Source organism: Bos indicus x Bos taurus, chromosome 6, assembly GCF_003369695.1.
Source record: "Bos indicus x Bos taurus breed Angus x Brahman F1 hybrid chromosome 6, Bos_hybrid_MaternalHap_v2.0, whole genome shotgun sequence".
Taxonomy (NCBI): Eukaryota; Metazoa; Chordata; class Mammalia; order Artiodactyla; family Bovidae; genus Bos; species Bos indicus x Bos taurus.
The window spans coordinates 92,558,337-92,586,036 of record NC_040081.1 but is presented as its reverse complement, the minus strand read 5'-3'; the positions used below and the strand labels follow the sequence as shown (position 1 = coordinate 92,586,036).

At 42.7% G+C, this 27,700-nt stretch overlaps 1 protein-coding gene across 4 annotated transcripts in view; it reads right to left on the bottom strand.

The window, feature by feature from the left end:
• The window catches only part of FRAS1 (Fraser extracellular matrix complex subunit 1), a 535,024-nt gene that overhangs the window by 265,351 nt on the left and 241,973 nt on the right, over positions 1–27,700 (bottom strand). For all 4 annotated transcript variants that reach the window (XM_027544846.1, XM_027544845.1, XM_027544843.1 and 1 more), the window contains exons 13-15: positions 26,773–26,916; positions 25,173–25,307; positions 4,291–4,434 (exon numbers count right to left, since the gene is read on the bottom strand). In XM_027544846.1, the coding sequence (XP_027400647.1) occupies positions 4,291–4,434; positions 25,173–25,307; positions 26,773–26,916 (423 nt within the window). The remainder of the gene's footprint in view (positions 1–4,290; positions 4,435–25,172; positions 25,308–26,772; positions 26,917–27,700) is intronic.

Here is a 27,700-nt window from a genome sequence, read left to right as displayed (position 1 = left end):
TACATATACATATAGAGAATAGCACGTCAACATGTACATTGCCATATGTAAAATAGATGAGCAGTGCAAGTTGGATGCATTAAGCAGGGCACCCAAAGCCGGTGCTCTGGGACAACCCAGAGGGATGGGATGGGGAGGGAGGTAGGAGGGGACTTCAGAATGAGGGAGGCACATGTATACTGGTAGCTGATTCATGTTGATGTATGGCAAAAACCATCACAATATTGTAATTATTTGCCAAATAAAACAAATTAATTTAAAAAACATGGTATCATTTAAGAAAAATATACATGTACTCACTGAAAACAAAACTCATTTTACATGAGCCCATAAAAACGAAAGGATAAAAAATTTAAAATAGTTGCCCAGGTAAGGAAGGGAAATCAGTATAAAAGGAAGGAAGGAAAGAGAAGAAAAAGAGAGGCGGAAGGAAGAGAAAATGTTTAACAGAAACCTCTGACTTTGCTTTGATTTATGTGTTAGCCAGAGCCAGAAAAGCCCTTCATAACAGCACAGGTACTTACATGACTAAACAATGAGGAGGTTTTGTCCTTCGAATTTCCCACCCTTTATACCTAATATTTGTAAAACTCAAAGCATGTACCAGACAAACTTGGTTGTTGTAAATTCTTCCAGCCATTGCAAAGCACCATTTATAACAGGTTGTGCTGGATTTTTCTCAGCACTCAACTTGAGATTTCTACAGATATGGGTTGCTTGGGTTATAAATTATTAAACCAACACCAGCTGGGCTTTATCTCAAATAGCACTAATCTGAATTGAAAGTAAGTCAGCTTATCACCATCAGACGTCTTAATTAACATTCCGATAGCAATCAGTGACTCGGTTCACCGTTGCTTTAGAAAATATTTATACAATCCTTTCTGAAGGCATTTGACACAGACTTGGAGAACTCGAACAATTTTATGAAGAGCGTAAACTCCAGTTTTGTCCATCAAAAGGGCCATTGGTCAATGCCAACGGCATCACAAAGTCTTGTATCTGCTAAGCACACGGCAGGCATTCACTAATTAACCAATGGTCAGTTGGCCAATGGTTGGCTGACTAATGTCAGCACTGGTCCATCCTTGTGTTTGGAAGTTCTCTTTCTGCTTTGTTTCAAAATGTATACAGACAGCATTTCAGATGTATACTTTCTCCCGAAGCCACCTGTTCAGCAGTCTTCTTTTAAATTCTTCCAGTCTGCAAGGAGGTCTGGTTTTCTTCACTCAACCTCTTAGCCCAAGTAGACTCCCACCCCTCACTGCCTCAGGCTCACACTAACTGGGTATCACTCCTTTTACTTACACACATCCCTAGCAAAAGTTGCTTTCTCAATCCAGATAACATCATCTCGGTAGCAGGTCTGTGTCACTGCTCCCGACAGTGACAGCAGCCAGCTTCCTCAGGGAATCAAAAGGGTAGATGCCTCCAGGCCTTTGAATTAGTGCAAATTTGACATCTGCCAACCTTAGGAGAATACATCTGGCTTAATTGAGCAGGGAAGTGATGCTGGCAGAAAAAGATTAAAATGCTCAGGGTAATGGCAGCCTGTTTTTCTTTCCTCGTTCTCTCCTGAATCCACACTAAAGCCACCTGTGACTTGTCCAAATCGTGTGAGGTTTCTCACACCAGAGATACTGATGGATCCTTGCACGGCTTTAAGCAAGCAGCTGCCAAGAGCTATCTCTCTTCTCTGAGACAAGTGCATTTGTCAAGTCTCAGAGATCATCTCATGTGTGCTGTTGCCCTGCTCAGTAAACAAAATGAGCATAATAACTTGAGAAAGTTTTATGGGCTGCACATTTTTTTTTAATTTAGTGGACTTAGTTATTTAAAAAAATGCATGAGACAGGGTGCTCAGGGCCAGTGCACTGGGATGACCCTGAGGGACGGGATGGGTAGGGAGGTGGAAGAGGGATTCAGGATGGGGAACACATGTACATCCATGGCTGATTCATGTCAATGTATGGCAAAAACCACTACAATATTGTAAAGTAATTAGCTTCCAATGAAAATAAATAAATTATTTTTTTTAATGTCATCTGACTTTTCAATATTGACCATCACAATAAATTTGATTCAAACCTTTCATTCACTATCAGGTGTTCACCCTATGGACCAGCCACAGGGATAGCTGGCTGATCTAAAGACTGATAGAGATGCAAGAGATGCAGGTTTGATCCCTGGATCGGGAAGATCCCCTGAAGAAGGGAATGGCAACCCACTCCAGTATTTTTGCCTGGAGAATCCCCATGGACAGAGAAGCCTGGTGGGCTCTAGTCCATGGGGTCACAAAGAGTCAGATATGACTGAGTATGCATGTACACAAGCACAGGAAGACAAGGAAGAAGGAGGAGAAGAGGGTCAAGGGAAAGGAGAAGGATAGGGAACAGGAAATGGGCAGAGGTGCATAAAGAGGGATCATGTTATAGCAGCACCAGAGCAATTATTAGGCAGTTAAGGTCTAAACTCAGAAGACTCAGCATGAATCCCAACTCTGCCCCTCATTAGCTCTGTGACCTTAGGCAAGTTTCTTAGTCTCTCTGCTTCTTCATCTGAGAACAGAGGATGACGATAACTACCTCAGAAAATTGCTGTGAGGATTAAACACTAAACACAAAGCACTTATTCTGTACCAGGCACTGTGTTAAATGCCTCACCTACATTAATTCAGTCTTGGCATGGCCTCTGAGTTAGATGTGTGCTGCTGTAACAAATGACCACAGACATGGCTTAAAGCAACACACATTTATTATCATACAGCTTAAGAGATCAGAAGTCCTAAAATCAAAGCATTAGCAGGACTGCATTACTCCTGGAAGCTCTGGGTGGAAGAATCTATTTCTTTGTTTATTCCTTGTCTCTTTCCAGGTTCTATAGGCTGCCTGCATGCTCATGGTCCCTTCCCAGCATCGCTCCCAAAGTCTGCTTCTGTTTCTGGTCTCCTTTTCTGATGCTGATCCTCCTGCCTCCCTATTAGGACCCTTGTGATTACACTGGCTTATTCAGATAATCCAGGGTAACCACCCCGACCTCAAGATCCTTACCTTAATCATACCTGCTGCTGCTGCAAAGTCACTTCAGTCATGTGCGACTCTGTGCGACCTCAGAGATGGCAGCCCACCAGGCTCCCCCGTCCCTGGGATTCTCCAGGCAAGAACAGGGGAATGGGTTGCCCTTTCCTTCTCTAATGCATGAAAGTGAAAAGTGAAAGTGAAGTCGCTCAGTTGTGTCTGACTCTTAGTGACCCCATGGACTGCAGCCCACCAGGCTCCTCCATCCATGGGATTTTCCAGGCAAGAGTACTGGAGTGGGTTGCCATTGTCTTCTCCTTAATCATACCTACAAAGTCCCTTTTGCCACCTGAGGCAGAATATTCACACATGCTACTGATTAGGACAGGGGCATCTTTGAGGAGCCATTCTGTCTCCCACAGAAAGGACTATTGTCAGCATTTAACAAATGGGAAATTGACACAGGAAGAGATTAAGTAACTTGTCCCAGGTCATGCTTTTTGTCCCAACATGTTCCTGCCTCTCAATGGGTTAATGTTTAGCACATGGGACAGTGCTCTGCACAAGGAGCACGAAGTTGGGTTAACTCTTATCGTCTGAAGTTGTCTTGAAGGTTGAATAGACAATACCTGCCTCAGTTTCAATTCAAGGGCACCAACATCAAAAGCAGAGTGGCCCTTGGCTGGCCTGGGAGTCCCAAGGAGTGCCTTGATCCCCACGCATATACGGAAGCTGGGCTCCTCTCCCTCCAGCTATGGGTCTGAAGCAAGCGGCCCGAGCCTCGTGGTCCTCATATGCATGTAGGACAAGGTTACAGAGAGCATCCAACCTGACAAGCAGTTGGGGGACAAAGGTGAAAATTCAAGGGGATTCTGTCACTGGGAAAAAACATGTTCCACAAACTACTAAAACACCGCCAATTCTAATGTGCTACGTGTGTGCTCAGTCACGTCTGACTCTTTGTGACTCCATGGTCTGTAGCCCACCAAGCTCCTCAGTCCATGGGATTTCCCAGGCAAGAATACTGGAGTGGGTTGACATTTCTTTCTCCAAGGGATCTTCCCAAGAAAGGGACTGAACCTGCATCTCTTGCATTGGCAGGCAGATTCTTTACCACCGAGCCACCTGGGAAGCCCCATTGGGAAACCAAACTTAGCATCATTTTCATATTTGTTCAGTAGAAGAAGTGATGGTTTTTGGTGCTATGATTTGAATGAAACAAGGGATGCTGGAAGAGCTAAAACCGCTTTGGCCTGCAAAGCAGGGCACTTACCACTGCAGGTCCCCTGCTTGTTATAAAACCGGTTGCCACAGCTGCTCTCACAGCCACCCTCTCTTAGCACGTGGAGGGGGTCTCTGCAGGCCAGGCAGTGCTTCTCTGTGGGACCCCAGCAGGCGGCACAGGACTCGTGGCAGGCTGTAGGAAGAATCCAGAGTAGAAAAGACTGACTGCAATTTTTCTTTCAAAGGCTTTAGAATTTATAAGGAGGATGTTGGAACCTTCAGTCCTAAACCACTAGGCACATATGTGCACTGCAGGAGAAAAAAACCACCCCCCACCAAAAAATAAAAGAAAAACATTTCCTGTTGGCCAGAGGCATAACTTTCGTAAAGAGAACTGGAACAGGAAACCAGAGGCTTTTGAATAATGGGAATCACAGGGAATGGAATCATAATTTTCTAGACAAATATGGTCTGTCTAGTGAAATTAGAAGGCCCTCCATCACCTTGCCTTTGAAACCACACAACAAAGTGTCAAACTAGATAATTGCACTCAACCTCCAACACGTCGAGCATCCGCTTATGAGGGATGCCATGCACTCTTGAGAGTCCCTTGGACTGCAAGGAGATCCAACCAGTCCATTCTAAAGGAGATCAGTCCTGGGTGTTCATTGGAAGGACTGATGTTGAGGCTGAAACTCCAATATTTTGGCCACCTGATGCGAAGAGCTGACTCATTTGAAAAGACCCTGATGCTGGGAAAGATTGAGGGTGGGAGGAGAAGGGAACGACAGAGGATGGATGGTTGAATGGCATCAATGACTTGATAGACATGAGTTTGGGTGGACTCTGGGAGTTGGTGATGGACAGGGAGACCTGGCATGCTGTGGTTTATGGGGTCACAAGGATTTAGACACGATGGAGTGACTGAACTGATTCTGATGCACTCTTACCCTTGAATCGACTTTGAAAGATCCAGTACTGCTTGACTTCTGTTGCTCCTTCCTGCCCTTTCCATCTCTCCCCAACCCCAACTGTCCCACCCTTGTCTTCCCTCACAACTCTTACAGCTCAGCCTCTGGTTTCCCCATAGCATCTGCTCTAAACTGGTATCTTGAGGACTCATGAAGCCTGCCTTTCCCTTATACCTTAGATTTTTAACTATATGTTGTTTCTAGACCAGAGTTATTCCTTTAAGGTATGACCATCTCCTCCTTTTCCAGCATTTGATTGTTTTATTACTATTCATTCTTGTTCTTCATCTTAGGCCTATAAAGAGAGGTCTATTCTGAATGACTGAATATATTCAGAGTTGGCACACTGTCTGTAGGGCTAACATCATCCATCCTTCTGTTAGTGTGTGGGCTGTGTGCTTAGTTTCATCCGACTCTTTGCAACCCCATAGACTGTAGCCCGCCAGGTTCCTCTGTCCATGGGGATTTTCCAGGCAAGAATACTGGAATGGATTGCCATGTCCTCCTCCAGGGGATCTTCCCAACCCAGGGATCGAACCCAGATCTCCTGCATTACATGTGGATTCTTTACCATCTGAGCCACCAGGAAGCCCAAGTATACTGGACTGGTTAGCCTATCTCTTCTTCAAGGGATCTTCCTGACCCAGGGATCGAACTGGGGTCTCCTGCACTGCAGGTGGATTCTTTACCCACTGAGCTACAAGGAAAGCCCCTGTTAGTGTATCCTGATTTTCAAAATGTTTTCTTTACAATGGAGCACAACCTATTTTTCAGAGATATTCATTCTGACCAGAACTGGCAGAGAGAATGCTTTTGCTGGTCACAGGTGACTTGGGAGCTATACCTAAGTAACTTAATTAGGTGTCCCTTTGGAATCAGAAGAAAGGAGGCCTACATGGCAAATCTCAAGACCTAGTCCTCTCAGTTCTAAAGTGCAAAGAAAGGCTTTAATTTCAGACAACTTTTCTCTCCAACAGACTTAGCTGCTGCTGCTGCTAAGTCGCTTCAGTCGTGTCTGACTCTGTGCGACCCCATAGATGGCAGCCTACCAGGCTCCCCCATCCCTGGGATTCTCCAGGCAAGAACACTGGAGTGGGTTGCCATTGCCTTCTCCAATGCATGAAAGTGAAAGTGAAGTCGCTCAGTCGTGTCCGACTCTTCGGGACCCCATGGACTGCAGCCTACCAGGCTCCTCTGTCCATGGGATTTTCCAAGCAAGAGTACTGGAGTGGGGTGCCATTGCCTTCTCTGTGATCAACTATACTCTAATATAAAATTAAAAGTTAAAAAAAAAAAAAGAATAACAGTAGTGGGAGTGCAAGGGACTGACAGAAGGAAGATCTGAAGAATGAGACGTGGCCAGCCATGGAGAGAGCCAGAGAGCAGCAGCAACAAAGGAAAAGGGAAGGAGCTTGGGGGTTCAAGGAACTGGAGTCTCCTCTTGTGACTGGACCTGGTGGACATCTCAGGGTACAGTGGGGAATAAAGGGTACAGTGGGGAATAGAGGGCACGGTGACCTGATTCATGGCTGGAAGGGTAGGCAGAAACCCTATCAAACTTGATCTCAGAGACCATGGAAAGAAATTAGGATTTTTAGCCTAACTGTGATATGAGTCAAGAATGGGCTTAAATAGGATAAACACAAGCCCTGCTTGAGATGTTTAAAAGTTCTCTTTGGATGTCATGAAGAGGGGGCTTAAGGACTTGCATGCTGCAGGTAGATGAGCATGGAGCTGACTGTTCTGGTCCAGGTAAGAGATGAGAGTGGCAGGTGGAAAGCAAAGCCAGACAAAGTTTACTTACTTGTCGTCTGGCTTTCTCACTAGGGAGCTCCCTCACCATAAGGTCCATAGGGGCAGAGTCCATACTCTTTTGTCACCTCAGTTGAGCACACTGCTTGGTACTCTACAAACTCCTCTTATACTTGCCACCTTATTTGCAAATGGTGCATGAAAACGCTGCTTGTGTTGAGATAAGCCACTGACGCTACTTAAAACCAAATACGTGGATGCAAAGATCCCAGGAGCAAATTCTACCCTGAATGCACATGAAAATTTTCATTCATTTATTCAACTACTCTCAACAGCTGATTGCAGTCACTATCTGAAGTGTCTATCAATGTTAAGGGCTTCTGTCTTACTGAGGAAATGGAGTTGATTCAAAGCTGTTACCCAAACAAACAAACAAAAATCCAACTGCATTTCTAAGAAGGCATGCTATGCTAATCTATCAATGTTCAACAGAAGCACCTACCACATGCAAGGTGAAGGACTAGTCTGGAGGGCCTTCCCAGCTGCCACAGGTAGGCCAGCGCACCAGGGACTAAGTCCCCAGGGCATGACAGGGAGTGAGGTGAAAAAGACAACAGGGGTCAGATCACGAGTGTCAGGCAGGCAGAGGTAAAGGACCTTGGATATCATCCCCTTAAAAGTTTTAATCAGGGCAGAGGAATTGATCAGTTTTGCTTTTTAGAGTATGAACTTTGCAGTGGGGAGAGGAGAAGGTGATTAACTCAAGACATCTTTAAGGAATGAAATCATCCTTGTCCCAGAAGTGAGGAGGAGATGTGAAATGAAAGAGCATTTCCCAATTGTTTCAGGGACTGTCTGATGGCAGTGCATTATATCAGCTGCACTGGCAGTTGAAACATTACAAATACTTCCAACCTGTTTGGTAAATGGTACCCTCCCTGATACTCTGTCTTCAGCCCTGGGGACACTGCAGACACCATATCCAACGATGAAAGGTCTGACATAGGAGAGGGTCTTGGGTCTCTGCTCCTTCTGACCAGTCTGATCTTTGCCATACCGCTTGTTAAATATTTTTAATATTACCCCCCATGCTGCCAGTGAGGACAGGGGTCAAAAGATGAGCAGGATGGAGGCCCTGGACTTAGGGATGGCACTAACCCCTGTCACACACTGAGACCTACCTAACCTTTCACCCCGCCTACTGTTACCTCCCTCCACCATACCAGCTCTATGGAGCAGAGACTCTAAGCAGACCATGTGATGATCAAGGGTCTAGATGACCCACACCACACAGGACTGACCCAGCCAGCAATGCCTCTGGCTCCTTCCACAGTCCCTGAATATAATCCTGCATACATCTGAGAGGCGTCCTAAAGTGTCACTATGTCTATGACGCTTTGCTGAACTTGTCCAGACAAAGCCAGTTACTCCTTCCTCTAGGTTCCTGCAGCCCTTTGTACATGCCTCTCCTGCTACTTACCGACTGTGCATGCATGCTAAGCCGCTTCAGTCTGACTCTTAGCAACCCTATGGACTATAGCCCACCAGGCTCCTCTGTCCATGGAACTCTACAGCAAGAACACTGGAGTGTGCAGCCATGCCCTCCTCCAGGGCAATCTTCTGGACCCAGGGATTGAACCCGCCCCTCTTACGTCTCCTGCATTGGCAGTTAGGTTCTTTACTGAATCACTACCTGGGAAGCTCATGCTGGATCTATCTACATTTAGAGCCAAATGTGATGCTGGACTTTCTCTTTTTTCCCATCTCAAAAAAAAAAAAAAAAAAAAAAAGGCATGTTCCACAGCCAGGCAGGACAGCAGAAGGGATTTTTATTTTAACACAGGACTATGCTGAGCTGTCATTTCTTTCCCCCCCTTTTTTTTTTGAGTTGTCATTTCTCATAATGACATACTCCCACTGTGTTTTGCAATTGATTTCTAATTTCTAACACTGAACATATGCTACTGCAGATAATCTCTCCTTGCAGGCTTATTTTACATGGAGCTTTTATTTCATTTGGGTTATTATGAAAAATAAAAGGTCAGTCCCTGACTTTTCACCATAATTTCTCTTAGTGATACATGTTCAGCTCACCCAGCGTTTGAAGTGTATACTGTGATGATAAATTAAAACAGAGGATGAATAAGAGAAAGCCATCATCTTATCTCACGTGCAGAAGACAATTTATTTTGGAAAGCCCCTGACTCTTTCGAGAATAACAAGACATGTGTTAGCTTGCCGAGCAATTCCTTTCAAAATGAAAGGGATGAAATACTCTTCTTTTTGGCAACTCTCTATTGAAACCCTACTCTAAAAATAACAAACTTCTTTTCATATTTGATAATTTTGAAATAGAAAGTTGTAAAAAAAAAAAAATTCAACCTGTGCTACTCAAAGAATAAAATGCAGCCCTTTCCCAAGGAAATGTTAAAATACCTCCTAGGGACCACTTCTTGTTTTCCAGGAAGCCTTTAAAAGACCCCAGGTAGTGGACATAGATCCTTGTTCCCTCAGCTTTCAAGTTTAAACTGCCCCCCAGGAAAAAGAAGGAATCTTGGATTCTCACCATTCCATGGAATTCTGGAATGTCTCCCGTCCATAACCAGAAAATAAGCATGCTAGGTTAGTGGCCCTTTTAAAGTCATCAGTGAGGGTGTAGTTTGGATTTCCAAATTGCCAAGAAGTTTTCACTCTCAACTACATGAAGCAGCCTAAACTCCAGGCATAAGCAAGACACCATACACAAGGTAAAGTCCTTCATCCTGGTCCTTATCCACATTGTGGCCACTGCTAACTATCTTTCATGACTCACACATGACTAGGAAGGACCTGCCAAGTTTTAAAGTTTATCAGGAGGCAGTGAGTAAATTTCTAGTAAGACACTCTTGTTGGATGAAAAAAATTTTCCCATCTTAAACTCAACTTCACTGGCCCTTGCTCTCCTCATCTGTAAAGTGGGAATAATAATATTTGTTGTACTTAACTCAAGGGGATACGGCAAGATGATGTACATGAGAAAGCAGAGGACACTGAATGCGATCCTATGAGTGGCCCACCCTATGGGATCGAACAAATCTCATTTCATCTGGTGCCCAAAGCAGAGTAATTATAAAGGGAGCAAATTAAAATGTAACACAAGGCAGAAAGGGTAAGGATGAAAAAGACTATGGGAAAGGATGGTTCACTTAGAAAGGGAGCGAAAAGAAATAACAGAGCCCACAGGGATTCCTCCAGCAGTTACATAAAGGAGCTGCAGTCTTGCCCAGAGGCTGCCTACTGTAGAGTTCTTTCCTTGTAATTGCTACAAAATATTAACAAAAACCCTTTGGAAACTGATTGAGAACAGCTCTGTGATGCTCACAGTGAAGCCCAGATGCTGGGCAAACTGCGCTCTCTTCCTCCATCACAGCCACACGTGAGGCCAAGGCTACTAGTCTAAGAAGGACGGACAACAGACGCCAGACAAATCTAAAAGGAGGGTGTCCTCTGAGTCACTACCATTCGTGATCCTTTTACTTCCACCTGCTTCTGGCCCCTACCAAGTGGTCTCTGCCCTCGGCCTTCCTCCCTGTACCACCAGAAGCTTTAACACCTGACATTGCAATGCCTGGTCTCCATGTGTTCTGAAGACCCATATGTACTTGAGGGAGTTCATAATAGAAAAATAAAAACAAATGAAAACATCTTCACTCTCTCAAATAGGCGGAGATGTGAAAACGACCAGGAGAGCAGCAACTAGATGCAAAGGATTGGATGTACACACAGAAACATGTATGCATCTTAGAAACAGGGGTCAGTGAGGGAAACAAAGTCATCCATGGCAACAAAGGTGCCAGTCTAGGGTGTGTGCTCAGTTGCCTCTGACTCATTTCGAACCCCATGGACTGTAGCCCGCCAGGCTCCTCTTTCCATGGGATTTTCCAGGCAAGAATACTTGAGTGGGTTGCTATTTCCTCATGAAGGGGATCTTCCTGACCCAGGGGTCAAATCTGTATCTCCTGCAGGAGGATTCTCTACCACTGAGCCACGGGGAAGCCCCTACCACTCTGGGGAAGAATAGAGATAGAGGAGGTTGCGCTTATGCTGGGAATGGGAGTGTATGGGAAATCTCTTTCCTTTCCTTTTAATTGTGTGGTGAACCTAAAATGGCTCTAAGAATTTCTAAAGTCTTTACAATTTAAGAAAAAAAGGAAAAGAATGAAATATCCTTCTGTTAATATGTATGACAAACCTAGACAGCGTATTAAAAAGCAGAGGCATTACTTTGCTGAAAAAGGACCGTCTAGTCAAAGCTATGGTTTTTCCAGTAGTCATATATGGCTGTCAGAGTTGGACTATAAAGAAAGCTGAGTGCTGAAGAATTGATGCTTTTGAACTGTGGTGTTAGAGAAGACTCTTGAGAGTCCCTTGGACTGCAAGGAGATCCAACCAGTCCATCCTAAAATAAATCAGTCCTGAATATTCATTGGAAGGACTAATGCTGAAGCTGAAACTCCAATCCTTTGGTCACCTGATGTGAATAGTCAACTCATTGGAAAAGACCCTGATGCTGGGAAAGATTGAGGGCAGGAGGAGAAGGGGGCAACAGAGGATGAGATGGTTGGATGGCATCACAGACTCAATGGACATGAGTTATAGTGAATTCCCGGAGATAGTCAAGGACAGGGAAGACTAGCCTGCTGTAGTCCACGGGTTGCAAAGAGTCGGACAGGACATAGCAACTGAACAACAACAACATGTATGAATATTTAAAATATGTGCATACAAAACAGTAAGAGCGCATGCATACAACAAATCCACATTAAATCGCATTAGAATAGTTAAGTGGGGAAGGGAAGTGGGGACAGGTAATGGGAAGAAAAGGAATAAACAGGAAGATAGATAAGGAGGAGAATAGCCTGGCACAGGCTAATGATGAAAAGGGGCCATGAGTGGATAAGAATGACTAATTCAACTTCCTTCATATAAATCTCCAAAATAAGTATAAATAAATTAATAAACAAGATTACAGCAAAAAAAATAAAAAAAAATTTTTTTGACCATACCTTAGGGCATGTAGGATCTTAGTTCCCTGACCAGCAATCAAATCTATGAACCTTGCACTGGAAGCTCAGAGTCTTACCCACTGGACTGCCAGGGAAGTCCCAAGATTACATTTTGATAAATCAAACTGACAAATGTAATTAGAATTGTAATGCCTAGTGTTGACAGAGGTAGTGGGAGATAAGCACTTTCATGCCTTTCTAGGAGGAGTGCAAATGAAAACTTCTTTAAAAGAGAGTAAGATGTTGCTGCTGCTGCTAAGTTGCTTCAGTCATGTCCGACTCTGTGTGACCCCATGGACTGCAGCCCACCAGGCCCCTCCGTCCATGGGATTTTCCAGGCAAGAGTACTGGAGTGGGTTGCTATTGCCTTCTCTGGAGTAATATGTTAATATGTATCAAAAGATTAAATATGTGCACATCTATACTTGGACCCATTGTCTAATAATTTACTTTAATCAAATATATTTGAGTCTGTGCTTAGTCACTCAGACATGTACAACTCTTTGCGACCCCATGGAATGCAGCCTTCCAGGCTCCTCTGTCCATGGGATTCTCCAGGCAAGAATACTGGAGTGGGTTGCCATGTCCTCCTCCAGGAATCTTCCTAATCCAGGGATTGAACTCAGCTGCTCCACATTGCAGGCAGATTCTTTAACCATAATTCTATTAAAAATATTTACATTGTGGTTATTTATGATAATAGAAAAATTAGGAAGAAATGTCAAACAACAGAGGATTAGCTCAATGAATTCTTGCAGAGCCACAGATCAAAAGTTATACAACAGGTTTCAAAAGACACTGTAGAAGGATGATAAATAACATGGGAAAAGCCAGCGATAAAACTATATAGATAGTGTGACTTTACTTTTGAAAAAATAAATTCATCTGTATGTGTGTGTGTGCACAACACACAAAAACTACATAAATTAGGAAGGCATTCACCAAATTACTAACAGCCATGATTTGGGAGAGCTTGAGTCAGGGATTTTCACAGATTTTATGCACCTTGAATTTTACTGACTTTATTAGATGCATTCATTTGGTGCTTACAGAAAAAAATTACTAAAGGAGAAAAAAAATCCTGCAGTCGTTTCCTCTAAGGCACAAGTGAGTAAATAGGTAGTTAATCTATTAACCACATTCATGATACAGCTGAATGATTCACCCATCTTGGGTAACGTATTTATATTTTTAGCAGGGTCTTCCATAGGCAGAGAGCTTGAATGGAAGGAGCAACTTTCCAGCTGACGGAGGCTTCGGTAAATCCACATGGAGAGAGATTTACAAGCAGGCTGGCTCTTCAAAGGCACATAAGTCAGAGGATGAAGGCAGACGTTCCTTTCACCAGTAACACTCCTCAGGTTATCTTTTCTGTCTGCTGCTCCTATACCTGTCCTCCTAAATCTACAACCCAGCACACCCTGAAGATTTTCAAATGCAGTGACCACCTACGCTGGACTTGACAGCCAAAGGGAATTCTCAGATTGCACTCATCCACGGTGACCACTGGCAACTGTGAACTCCCTGGGGTTTTCTTCAGCCCGCGTAAATTAAATGGATATCAATTTTTCTAGCAATACCTTGAGTCTACTTGTCTATAAAAACTAAACAGCCAAAGGAGGGACCCACCAGGCCGTATCAAGCTTTCAATGGTGCCCAGACTTCCTGGCCACACTTGTGCACCCTGCTCAGAACTGGGTGGCGATTAGCGTGGAGGCACTGGGTTACCTGTGGGTGGCATAAAAGGGAGGTGAGGGCGGAACATGGAGGGTGCTGGTGGGCTGGGATGGGGAAGAGAGAGAAGGAATGTACAAACATATGCCGTACAGTCTAGCTGAAATAACTGAGAACCCTAGGAACTGGGCGGAAAGCCAGAAGACTTGTCACTACTTTGTAATCCATAGCTGAAATATTTGAGGGTTCAGATGTGTCAGGAAGAATGGGATCTGTCTGGAAGATAAACTCCCTTGTACTTGCGGCGGGCTTTCTCTGCTGGTATGTGATACGTCTGTTCCATCATCTGTCTTTGGCCTGCACAGCAAAGTCCTATAAGCAGCACAGACAAATGCCAAAGAGTCTGTTGAAGCCTGATAGAGCAGAGGTCCCAGGCAAAGTACCACCAGCTGCTTTTTCCTTCCTCTCTCAATTTATCATTTACAAGAATGTACAGAGAGGGAGGGGATTTGGAATACCACTGTCATCTGCTTCACTGGGTTTAGCTTACTCAGGAAAAGAACATTCTAGAAGGACAATCCTATTGCCCTCCCTTCTGAGTGGTTTAAAATACCCCATGGATACCAACCAAGTTCCAGGGACAAGTTTTTTTTTTTTTTTTAAAGAATTACCGTTTCAACTAGAGGCCAGTATCACTGATGAACATAGATGCAAAAATCCTCAATAAAATTCTAGCAAACAGAATCCAACAACATATTAAAAAGATCATACATCATGACCAAGTGTGATTTATCCCAGGGATGCAAGGATTCTTCAATGTTCACAAAGCAATCAATGTGATTCACCATATTAACAAATTAAAAGATAAAAACCATATGATTATCTCAGTAGGTGCAGAGAAAGCCTTTGACAAAATTCAACACTCATTTATGATAAAAAATCTCCAGAAAGCAGGCATAGAAGGAATACACCTCAACATAATAAAAGCCATATACAACAAACCTACAGCAAATATTATCCTCAATGGTGAAAAATTGAAAGCATTTCTTCCAAAATCTCAAGAGTCAGACACAACTGAGTGACTGATCTGAACTGAACTTCCAAAATCAGGAACAAGACAAGGGTGCCCACTCTCACCACTACTATTCAACATAGTTTTGGAAGTCCTAGCCACAGCAATCAGAAAAGAAAAAGAAATAAAAGGAAACATATTGGAAAAGAAGAAGTAAAACTCTCACTGTTTGCAGGTGACATGATCCTCTATATAGAAAACCCTAAAGGCACCACCAGAAAATTACTAGAGCTAATAAATGCATACAGTAAAGTTGCAGGATACAAAATTAATACACATAAATTCCTTGCATTCCTATACACTAACAATGAGAAAACAGAAAGAGAAATTAAGGAAACAATCCCATTCACCATTGCAATGAAAACAATAAAACACTGAGGAATAAATTTATCTAAGGAAACAAAAGACTTATATGTAGAAAACTATACAACACTGAAGAAAGAAATCAAAGATGACACAAATAGATGGAGAAATATACCATATTCCTGGACTGGAAGAATCAATATAGTGAAAATGAGTATACTACCCAAAGCAATCTAGAGATTAAATGCAATCCCTATCAAGCTACCAATGGTATTATTCACAGAATTAGAGTAAATAACTTCACAATTTGTATGGAAACACAAAAAACCTTGAATAGCAAAAGCAATCTAGAGAAAGAAGAATGGAACTGGAGGAATCTATCTGCCTGACTTCAGACTATACTACAAAGCTACAGTCATCAAGACAGTATGGTACTGGCACAAAGACAGAAATACAGGTCAATGGAACAAAACAGAAAGCCCAGAGATAAATCCACGCATCTATGGACACCTTATCTTTGCCAAAGAAGGCAAAAATATACACTGGAGAAAAGACAATGTCTTTAACAAGTGGTGCTGGGAAAATTGGTCAACCACCTGTAAAAGTATGACACTAGATCACTTTTTAACACCATACACAAAAATAAACTCAACATGGATTAAAGACCCAAATGTAAGACCAGAAGCTATAAAACTCTTAGAGGAAAACATAGGCAGAACACTCTCTGACATGAATCACAGCAAGATCCTCTATGACCCACCTCCCAGAGTAATGGAAATAAAAACAAAAATAAACAAATAGAACCTAGTTGAACTTAAAGGCTTTTGCACAATGAAGGAACCTATAAGCAAGGGGAAAAGGCAGCCTTCAGAATGGGAGAAAATAATAGCAAACGAAGCAACTGACAAAGAATTAATCTCCAAAATATACAAGCAGTTCATGCAGCTCAATACCAGAAAAATAAATGACCCAATTAAAAAATGGGCCAAAGAACTAAACAGACATTTCTCCAAAGAAGACATACAGATGGCTAACAAACACATGAAAAAATGCTCAACATCACTAATTATCAGAGAAATGCAAATCAAAACCACAATGAGGTACCATCTCATGCCAGTCAGAATGGCTGCCATCAAAAAGTCTACAAACAATAAATGCTGGAGAGAGTGTGGAGAAAAGGGAACCCTCTTACACACCCTTTCCTTAAAAAACTGAAAATAGAGCTGCCATATGACCCAGCAATCCCACTGCTGGGCATACACACCGAGGAAACCAGAATTGAAAGAGACACATGTACCCCAGTGTTCACTGCAGCACTGTTTACAACAGCTAGGACATATAAGCAACCTAGATGTCCATTGGCAGAAAAATGGATAAGGAAGTTGTGGTACATATATATAATAAAATGTTACTCAGCTCTAAAAAAACACATTTGAATCAGTTCTAGTGAGGTAGATGAAACTGGAGCCTATTATACAGAATGAAGTAGGCCAGAAAGAAAAATACCAATACAGTATGCTATGCTATGCTATGCTAAGTCACTTCAGTCATGTCCGACTCTGTGTGACGCCATAGATGGCAGCCCACCAGGCTCTCCTGTCCCTGAGATTCTCCAGGCAAGAACACTGGAGTGGGTCCAATACAGTATATTAATGCATATATATAATTTAGAAAGATGGTAATGACAACCCTATATGCAAGACAGCAAAAGAGACACAGATATAAAGAACAGACTTTTGGACTCTGTGGGAGAAGGCGAGGGTGGGATGATTTGAGAGAATAGCATTGAAACATGTATATTACCATATGTAAAACAGATGACCAGTCAAACATGAAACAAGGCCCTCAAACCCGGTGCACTGGGACAACCCAGAGGGATGGGATGGGGAGGGATAGGGGAGGGGGGTTCGGGACAGGGGGACACATGTACCCCCATGGATGACTCATGTCAATGTATGGCAAAAACCACCACAATATTGTAAAGTAATTAGCCTCCAATCAAAATAAATAAATTAATTTTAAAAAAGAAAGAAATATCACGAGACATTGGGGAAAAAAAAAAAAAAAAAGAAGCCATATGTAAAATAGATGACCAGTGCCAATTCAATGAATGAAGCAGGGAACTCAAAGCTGGTGCTCTGGGACAACCCAGAGGGATGTGATGGGGAGGGAGGTAAGAGGGAGGTTCAGGATAGTGGGACATATGTACACCCATGGCTGATTCATGTCGATGTATGGCAAAAACCACCACAATATTATGAAGTAATTAACCTCCAATTAAAATAAATTAATTAATTAAACAAAAAGAATCACCATTTCAGCACTCACAAGGCACCCAGTTATCTTAGAGAAGAGTCAAATGAAGACAAGAAAAAGAGGGGTGGGGAAAAAATAAGATTCTGTAATTTTCCTGAGGCCATGCCTAGTTAGAAACTGCTGACAGGGAGTAAATAATAGAAGCTAAATGGAAGTCAGGTTACCAGGAAGCCAGAGTCTAGGCATGCCTGTACACTCTTCTATTTTCTCTTCTGTGCAGTGGTTTAAAAAAATTTTTTTTTCAATCAAAAATTGTTGCAAAGTGTCTTATATGTACCTAGCATTGTGGGGAATTCAGAAGGATAAGATCTGCCCTTGCCTCAATAATCACTCACTTTCTACAATAGACTTTTAAACTGTATAGCACTGAAAGCAATGGATTTATATAGTGGTAACTATTTGAAGCAATGTATTTACTTATTTAATGACACTGTTCTCCAGTTGAGAACCTAATCCTGAACTATAGGGTGGCTTTTTGTCACTTCACTGCAGTCTCCTAGTGCCTGGGACATGGAAGAGCCTAAGCAAATACTTGTTGCATAAACAGAGTGGAGGAGACGGGACTATCACTTGAAGCAGTATATATATATATCCTTACAAGATATTCAGCAGCTAAGCGAGAAATCATAATTGCTGTAGAATACCAGATGTTTGAACATGCATATGATGTTCCCAGGTAGTGCTAGAGGTAAAGAACCCACCTGCCAATGCAGGAAAAGTAAGAAACACAGGTTCGATCCCTGGGTCGGGAAGATCCCCTGGAGGAGGGCATGGCAACCCACTCCAGTATTCTTGCCTGGAGAATTCCACAAACAAAGGAGCCTGGTGGGCTACTGTCCATAGAGTCACAAAGAGTCAGCCACGACTGAAGCGACTTAGTATGCACGATGTAAAAAGCAGAACAAAGTGAGTGAAGACACAGTGGCAGGATGTGCTGAGCCCCAGACTGAATGAGTGATCTAGGAGTGAAAAATGGGGACTGACCCTCCAACTCTGGAAGGTGTGGAGGGACCATGGAGGATATCAGCTTCACAATGGCTACACCAACAGAACAGGAAGGAACCCACGTTCTAGAGGATTTCAGGACAGCAGTTTCATACATGCCTTTGCCAAGAGGTCCATCCTGAGTATGGCAGGCTAGGCTCAGCCACGTAGAGAATATAATGCCAAGACCCAGCAAGTACTGCTTTGCACCTGGTTCTCAGAGGTCAGCGCTGCTGCTGCTGCTAAGTCGCTTCAGTCGTGTCCAACTCTAAGCAACCCCATAGACGGCAGCCCACCAGGCTCCCCCTCCCTGGGATTCTCCAGACAAGAACACTGGAGTGGGTTGCCATTTCCTTCTCCAATGCATGAAAGTGAAAAGTGAAAGTGAAGTCGCTCAGTCGTGTCCGACCCTCAGCGACTCCATGGACTGCAGCCTTCCAGGCTCCTCCGTCCATGGGATTTTCCAGGCGAGAGTACTGGAGTGGGATGCCATTGCCTTTTCCAGGGTCAGTGCTACGTGTCCACAAATTCCAACAAATAATTAACTTTAGACGTTCTTCCATTCAAACTACAACTTCTAAATCTCAGCTAAGTCAGCATCCTGTAAGTAAATTTTACAGGTTTTCTTTTCATAAGCTTTCCCTCTAAATGTAGCATAATACTGGTGAAGAAACAAGTCATTCTAGATTCTCATCATTTGATTGAAGCATTTAAAGAAAATGATTTTAATTTGTTGTGATGAATACAATAAACTGTTCCCTGTATTATATTTACTTCTCCATAATATACAAAAGTTATTTAAAATCAGACAGAAATGGCACAAAATCCTTTGTCTCCTAATGCAAGCTATTTGATTTGCATCTGCATAAATTGAAAAACAAAAGAATATATTTGATAAGGACAATAGTTGCCTTTTATTGTTCATGTGGGGTTTCTCAGGTGGCGCTAACCTGCCTGCCAATGCAGGAGAGATAGGAGATGTGGGTTTCAATCCTGGGTGGGGAAGACCCCCTGGAGGAGGGCATAGCAACACACTCGAGTATTCTTGACTGGAATATCCCATGCATAGAGGAGCCTGGACCGCTATAATCCATAGGGTTGCAAAGAGTTGGACATGACTGAAGTGACTTAGCAAGCATGCACTGGCCACAGACCATGTGTCAGTCATAATATATTTACATTTTCAGACATCTTTTCTAACCTTCATATTAATGGCTTAAAGTAAATAATATTTTTTAAAGTAAATAATATTAACCCCATTTTATAGCTGAGAAGAGATGAGACTCAAGGTGGTTAAATGACTTGCCCAAACATACAGTAAAAAGTGGTAGCATTGAGATTCAAAATGATGCCCTCACACAAACCTAAAATCTGTTCAATTGTTTGATTCTTTAAGTTTCAAAATCTTAAGACCACACAGCAATCCTATATAGAACGAGTTACATAGGTTTCCGTGTTAGTGTTTTTATTTTTTCACATCTCTGGAAAGCAGCAGCTAACCCTGCCTTGATTGCCAGCTCACTATACACAAACATGGAGCCTTATTTATCTTCATATTCTCTAGATCTTGAGCAGTGGTCAACAGAGGATAAATGGAGTTGGGGACAAGGAATGGGAAAGATGGACAATGGGAAGCAGAAATCCAAGTCTCCAAATGTACATGGAGGGTTTCCAGGTGCCAGGTGTCATCCTAATCGACACATGTGAATTCACTCATTTAATCCACACAACAATGCTGTGTGGTAGACATTACTGCCTCCGCTTTAGCCACAAGCAATTGAAACACAGAGTTACAGAACAGGCTGTTTGAAGCAGCAGAGCCCAGATCGGAATCCTGGTGGTTTGTCTCCACTTGAGCAAGGTGTCACCCTCCCTCCCATCTCTGGGTCTGCAGAGTGAAGGCAGCACCTGCCAGGGGCACATACAGCTCCATCCTCCAACCTTGTGATACATATTAAAAAATGGGCTAAATTCTACTCTTTCTGTACTCAGAGTCAACAGTCTTGAGCTATTCATTTCAAACTAATCTTCTATGGTGTGTGTTAATGTAGTTGTTCTAACTTCTTGTGGGCTCTTATATCTATGATGTATCTGCACAGTTTAACAGTCCTACCAGAGTGAGACAGAAGTTGATTGAAAAGAGGGGTGAGACAGACAAGAAAGAATGTTCTCAGGACAGGCGAGCTCAGTCTGGATCCAGATTTAGATTTAATACCAAGGTTTTTAAGAAGAGGTAATGAAACTACCACTCTGGTAGAAAGAAGACAATAAGTCTAGGACAAGCAATACCTAACAGCCATGGTGGAAGGGTACAAGGCCACGTGGCATAGAGGGAGGGCAAACAACATCCATACAGGGGTCAAGCTTGACCATGTGGTCAGGGTTAAGAGATGGGCTGTTAGTTCCTGGAAATGGGTCACAACAGGACAAGCAGCAGGAACCACAGTAGAAACTCAATACTAGGACCTGATGTCCACGGGGTCAAAAAGGAATGTTGGACCAGATCTAGCTGGCACCAAAAGAAGTTTAGGGGTTAAGGCAGATGCCTGAGTGCCACAGCTAAAGGGTGAGTTCTGGGCATCAGGAGGGTGATTACTCCTTGGCCCTCTCTGCTGTGGGACAGAGACAACTTCCAGATTGTCTCTCTCCAATTTAGATGGATATAAAGCCTGGGTGGTGTTGAGCCTTCAGGTAAAGTGACCAAAGCATTAAACTCTCAAGTTGAAGCACTGACTGGTGGGGGACACAATATGTGATTTATAATTATGTTATTCAGTTTAATCAAGCACAAGATTATAACAATAATGTGAATATATGTACACATGTACATGTTTGTAGGCATATGCGTATATGTGTGTCTATATCACAAAACTCAAAGGAAAAGAAACAATGATAAAGGCCCCTAAGGATGTGGTTCTCAGGTAGGACTCAGGCCCTTCTTTTACCTCCCTCTGGTTTACTTTCTCGACTCTTTTCTTGAAGAGTCATGGGTCTATGTGCCTCTTGGTTCTGCCTCGAATTTCTCATTCTGTCTCATATTCCACATGGTGAGCATGAATATTAATCAGCTAATTTCTGGTAATGAGTTCCCTCAGCACGTGTTCACTTCCTTTTGCTTTTGATGGGTCAATAAAGTGGCAATTAATGCCAGCCAGAACATAAATGATTCTGGCACAAGGATTCAATCCAGAAAAACCATAAAATGGCAGGCTTCATTTTGAAAAGTTTAGCACTTTCTGAATGAGCACTGGTTGATCAACTTCTAAGGTCGGTGGTGAAAAAACACCCAAAATGGTGCAAAGCACAAATATTGCAACAAAAAAAAATTCTGATAATGAGAAAGTTTATTTGGAAAGATTATTTGGGCAATCTTACCATCAAACGAGTATATGGAAATTGATCACAAGTTTAGCCTTAATTTTTTAAGATCGTTCTCTTTCTTCTCTCTCTCCTCTTGCTTTCTTTTTTCTTCTCATTTTATGCATAAAAATGCAACCAGGCTGAACTAAAGCAAATTGGTTTAATTCCCTGGAGGGAGCATGAACAAATTTTCCCAGCAACTTTCTACTAAGGCATTTGTGTATGGGCATGTGGATGGAATGTGGAAGCAGCCAGCTACGTAAACCAGTAATCAAATGAAACATTACCCATTTCAAAGTGCCCTGAAACCGCATTAACAACACCAATTAAAACACTGGGCTTGGGAGGAATGAAAGTAGCCAAAAAAAGAAAAACGTAAACATGTATGTGGGACATTTGGCCAGGGTGGAGGAGGTATGGGGGGAAAATAAAATCTAGGGGGAATTACTTCCCTTTCAAAGGCAAATCTGTTGCAAGAGTGCTAGCAGGAGGTCTCTTTGATGGGATAGAAGAAAGGAATAAAGAATACATTCAATAATTTCATCAAATTGAAATTTCAGCAGTTTACCTAAATTGCCGAACCATTAGACACTTAAAAAAGCGTTCATATGCACCCACTTTAAACCTTTTCTAAAATAACCAGTAAATAGACCGGGATTGCAATAAACATTAAGAGTTCTTTTCTCTTTTGTGGCTGACACTGCTGTCAAAAAGCTGGTCCTTCAAGGGCCACCAAGGGGTAGGACATTCCTTCATCACTCAAACACTTTTTCAACAAATGTCAAACAAATCTGAACCCTTCGTGCAGCCCTTGATGTTGGGGATACAGAAATAAAGAATTCTTCCACATCTCAAAAAGCCCCCATGTCAGACTCAGAAGCCAGGATGCTTCCCTTTCTGGAATATGACTGGCTCCAGGCCCACTATCCCCACATCCACATGGCACACACAGTACCAGAGTTTCCTTTCAAGGTGGTTTCCACAGTCCTGTGGATTCTGCCCATAACCATGACCAGGAGTGGAGACGGCCAGCAGTCTCCTCCATGAGGGACTTTCACCTGGCCTTGGAGCTCATTCAGCCTGCACACCTAAAGAATACCATGCGCTGACTCTCTTTTTTTCCCAGCAGATCACTAGAATTTATTCATCTTGCACAACCAAAATTTTAGACTTGCTGAACTGCAGGAATCTTTTTTTTTTTTTTTTTTTTTGCTCATGGCAATCACCCTTCTACTCTCTGCTTCTGTCAGTTTTGTTATGTTAGATACTTCACTATGTCATCGTTGTTTAGTCACCAAAATCATGTCCGACTCTTTTTTGACCCCATGGACTGTAGCCCACCAGGCTCTTCTGTCCATGGGGATTTCCCAGGCAGGAATACTTCAGTGGGTTGCCATTTCCTTCTCCAGAGGATCATCCTGACCCAGGGATGGAACCTGGATCTCCTGCAGTGGCAGGCGGGTTCTTTACTTACCACTGAGTCATCAGGAAAACCAATATACCTCAAATAAGGGGTATTATAGAGCATCCATCCTTCTGTGACTGGCTTATTTCATTTAGTACAATGTCCCCAATTCAACCATACTGTCTAATATGGAAGATTTTCTTCTTTTTTAAGGCTGAATAATATTCCACTGCATAAACAGGCTATATTTTGTTTATCTGCTTATCCATAAGTGGACATGTAAATTGCTTTTATTACTTAGATAGCCTAGATAGCACTGGTTCTGTTTTACCATTTTCCCTCAGACTTTTCTGAAAATCTAACCAAGGACATGAAAGAAAGGAGCCTACTAGCTGATCCTCAGACTGGCCTATCTCCTGATTCCTGTAACATCCCTGCCCTTTGGCTCAGCTGCAGAATGCAGCTATAACAGTTCTCTGGGATGACACCCAAGACCCACCCTCTGGTCCATCTGCCTCCTCAGGTTTTCCTGCCACTGCACACCCTGCCTTAGGTTCTGGGCACACCTGACTCTCTCTCTTTCAAAAGACAAACTTAGGATTCTGTCCTTTTCTTTGTTCTCACCATCACACCTCCCTCTCTTTCTGCATTTAAAAAAATTCTTTATACATTTACTCTTTTACTTATAACCATGATTATAATCACTATTGAAAAAATAGTCATGTATAAAAAATAAATTAAATCATATTATGACTATTCCCACCTCCAGAGATGGTTAAGATACTAGAATTTCAACTAGATTGTAATAAAAAAATATAGAGTTAAAAATATAAACAAGGACTCCTCTGGTGGTCCAGTGGTTAAGAATCCACCTGCCAATGCAAGAGACATGGGTTCAATCCCTGGTCCAGGAAGATGTCACATGCCACAGGGCAACTAAACCCATGCGCCAGAACTAATGAAGACCAAGTCCTTTAGGGTGCAGGCTCCGCAACAAGAGAAGTCACTCCAATGAGAAGCCCAGCTGGCACATGGCAACTAAAGAGCGGCCCCGCTCATAGCAACTAGAGAAAGCCCATGAGCAGCAATGAAGACTAAACAGCCACAAAAGAAATAAATAAAATTTTAAAAACCAAAAAATAGGCAAATAAGGCTACTAAAGTAATAAATACTAATACATATGCTAAGTAGGCAGATACTAAAGTAGGAGCACACTTAAAAGCCTACTTTTATTTGTCCAAGTTTCTTGTTTCTGTTTCTCCCTAAGTGAAAGTAAAGCTTAAAAATATATAAATATAGTTCCTCTTCATTTAAGTCCTGTGTTCTTATACCATGAAGGAATCTGACTTAACAACTTTTGTTTTTTAATTTTATTTTATTTAACTTTACAATATTGTATTGGTTTTGCCATATATCAAAATGAATCTGCCACAGGTATACATGTGTTCCCCATCCTGAACCCTCCTCCCTCCTCCCTCCCCATACCATCCCTCTGGGTCATCCCAGTGCACCAGCCCCACCTTTAAAATGACAATCTGAGCCAAAGTATTTTGTTTGTCATTGTTGAGTTGCTAAGTTGTGTCCGACTCTTTGCAACCCCAAGGACTGTACCCCACCAGGCTCCTCTGTCCATTGGATTTCCCAGCCAAGAATACTGGAGTGGGTAGCCATTCCCTTTTCCAGGGGATCTTCCTGACCCAGCTATCAGACCCAGGTCTCCTGCATTGCAGGCAGATTCTTTACCATCTGAGCCACTGGGAAGCCCGAGTCAAAGTATAATGCTCGTCAGATATTGTCCCAGGGCCCCCAGATATGCACAAAAGGACTTCTAGAAATCATATCACAATGTACATCACTAAAGCACTAATAAAATTATAAAAACACTGTTTGTCAGGTCTCTCGTCTACTGTTCTCATGCCATCAGGAATCACATTCAGAATTTCTTCTCCTACTTGAAAAGCTGCTTATAGCTCTGGTGGCCCCAGGTAGTTTGGGGGCAGGGGGTGGCTTTCTCGGTGGCCTGCCTGACCATGGCGGGTCAGGGCTTACCTGCACAGGAGTGGCGGTCTTGGTAGAAGCCGATCCCACAGGTAGACACACACTGGCCCTGCTGCATCAGCAGGGGAGGCTGGCAGGACGAGCACTCGAGCCCACTGGTGCAGGTGGAGCACTGTGGCTGGCAGGCTGGCTCGACAAGGGTGGGAGAAAGAGAAAGGGAACCTCTCATTAGTTCAAGTGCGCTGCCCTGGTGCCAGTCCCGACACAGCCCAATTCTGGAGACACAGAGAATCAGGAAGGCAGGAAAACAACTCTACCTGCCTTCATTTACACAGCATATATTTCATGCCAGGCAATGCGTGAAGTGCTTTACGTATATAAACGCATTTAATCTTCACAACAAGGCTGTGAGATAGAGTATCAGTCCCAATGTTACAAATGACGAGCAAGCTCATGGAGGTAAAATAACCTGCTCGAGATCAAGGTCACATGAAGCTGGCATTGGAAGCCAGGCAGTTAGGCTCAAGGGTCTTGCTCTTTTCTTATCCATATGCCCCCAGTAGCTTTCTCACTCAATCATTTACAAGAATACCCCTTATTCAGAGATATAAATAACTTCCAAGAAAGTTGAAGATTATGAATCAGGAGAGAGAGTAAGCAGAAGTGAATAACTACAAAAATAATAAAAGCAGTTGACTTTTATCGAGATCTAACAACATCCTAGACACTATTCCAGGCACTTGATGTGTACTCACACATGTAATCCTCACAATGCCTCCTAAGGAAGATACTGGAATCACCCCACTTTACAGGTAAGAATGCTGAGGTGCAGAGAGGTTATACTCACAGCCAGGGTGTAAACCTACACATTCTAAAATGGATAATTAACGCCCTGAGTTAGAGATAGGAGAAAAAGTAACTATGATTTGGCCTCAACCAAGCCAAATTCTCCCAGTAAAAGCGCCCTTTCATATGTATTATGTGATTCAGTCATGCCTGATTCTGTGTGACCCTATGGACTGTAGCCCGCCAGGCTCCTCTATCCATGGATTCTCCAGGCAAGGATATTGAAGTGGGTAGCTATTTCTTTCTCCAGGAGATCCTTCTGAACCAGGGATCGAGCCTGCATCTCTCACATCTCCTGCAGATGGGTTCTCTATCAATAGTGCCACTCGGAAGCCCCACACGTACTGTAAGAATTCTGAAACGCACATGAACCCCCTCTGGATCCTCTGGTAACCCACAAGAGGTAAGGTCTGTTACCAATTATCTGTGTGATATTAAGCAAGCCAGCTCATTCTCTGGTCCACAGATTCCCCATTAGCAAAACAATAAAGTTCTAGTAAGTGTTCTTGAAGGTCATGTTACCTCTGAAGTTCTATCTTGGATAAACTGATGACTATCCTTGAAAGTGAGAAATCCAGCCATGATACCTAGTAAACATCTGACTGCCCCATCATCTCTTAATACCTCCTGGTAAGCGTGGAAACACCCATCAAATGTGAGATGGGTGTAGAGAGGTCAAGGAGCCTACGGATGACATCACCCTCTTCTCATGGCTTTTGGAAGTTGTGCATTTCCTGCACCATGATCCCATCCAGGATACCAGTGAGCCTCAGTCCCTCCCTGGGTAGTCTGCCTGGAGCCATACCTAAACAGAGAGCACCAGCTTGGTAAAACCCCAGACCACAGCTGTGCACACATTGTCCATTCCTCAGCAACTTGGTGGGATCCTGGCAGAGGTCACAGTGGTCTAGAGACTGAGAGCAGGTCAAGCAGTCTGGGTGGCAACGAACTATGATCAAGGACAAAGAAGAGAACTCAGTAAAGACCATATAATTTCTCTTACCTCCTTCTAACAAGGGATTTATGGGGTATATGGATCTGTATAGCATATGGAGAAAACTCTGAGTGTGTATGAGAAAGGACTCCAAATAGCAAAACTGATTTCAATGTAAGATTTCAAGGAATTGCTCCTTGTCTGAAAAACACTGTGTCCAAAGTGAAGACATTAAAAACAATACCAAACTAGCCCTTTGCAGACAATTTACCACCAAGTTCAGTGATGATCCCAATGACTGGTAATGAGGTTTGAAATCTTGGAGAAAAAGAAGAAAAAAGTGGCTGTATTTTTTTTTAAAGAAAATAACTGTTTTTCAACAGTATAGGTTTTATGCATGAAAAGGGTTATAGAGGATCTGTAAAAAATATGGAGAAAACTCTGGGAATGAAAAAGGACTCCAAATAGCAAAATTGATTTCAATGAATTGCTCCTTGTTTGAAATACAATCACTGTGTCCCCAAAGTAAAAACATTAAAAACATTACCAAACTAGGCCTTTTCATGCTTCTGTCTCCTCCTAGAATACCTCTAGAAACAGGAATGACTAGTTCCATGATAGATGATTTAAGCAGATTCAATGATTTATAATTTCCTAGAAGTTTTTCCTAACCTTTGATGTGCATAAAGGTTAAAACATAAAACCTACACTGCTGAAAAACAGTTATTATATTCTTAAAAAAATACGTCATTTTTTTCTTCTTTTTCTCCAAGATTTCAAACCTCATTACCAATCACTG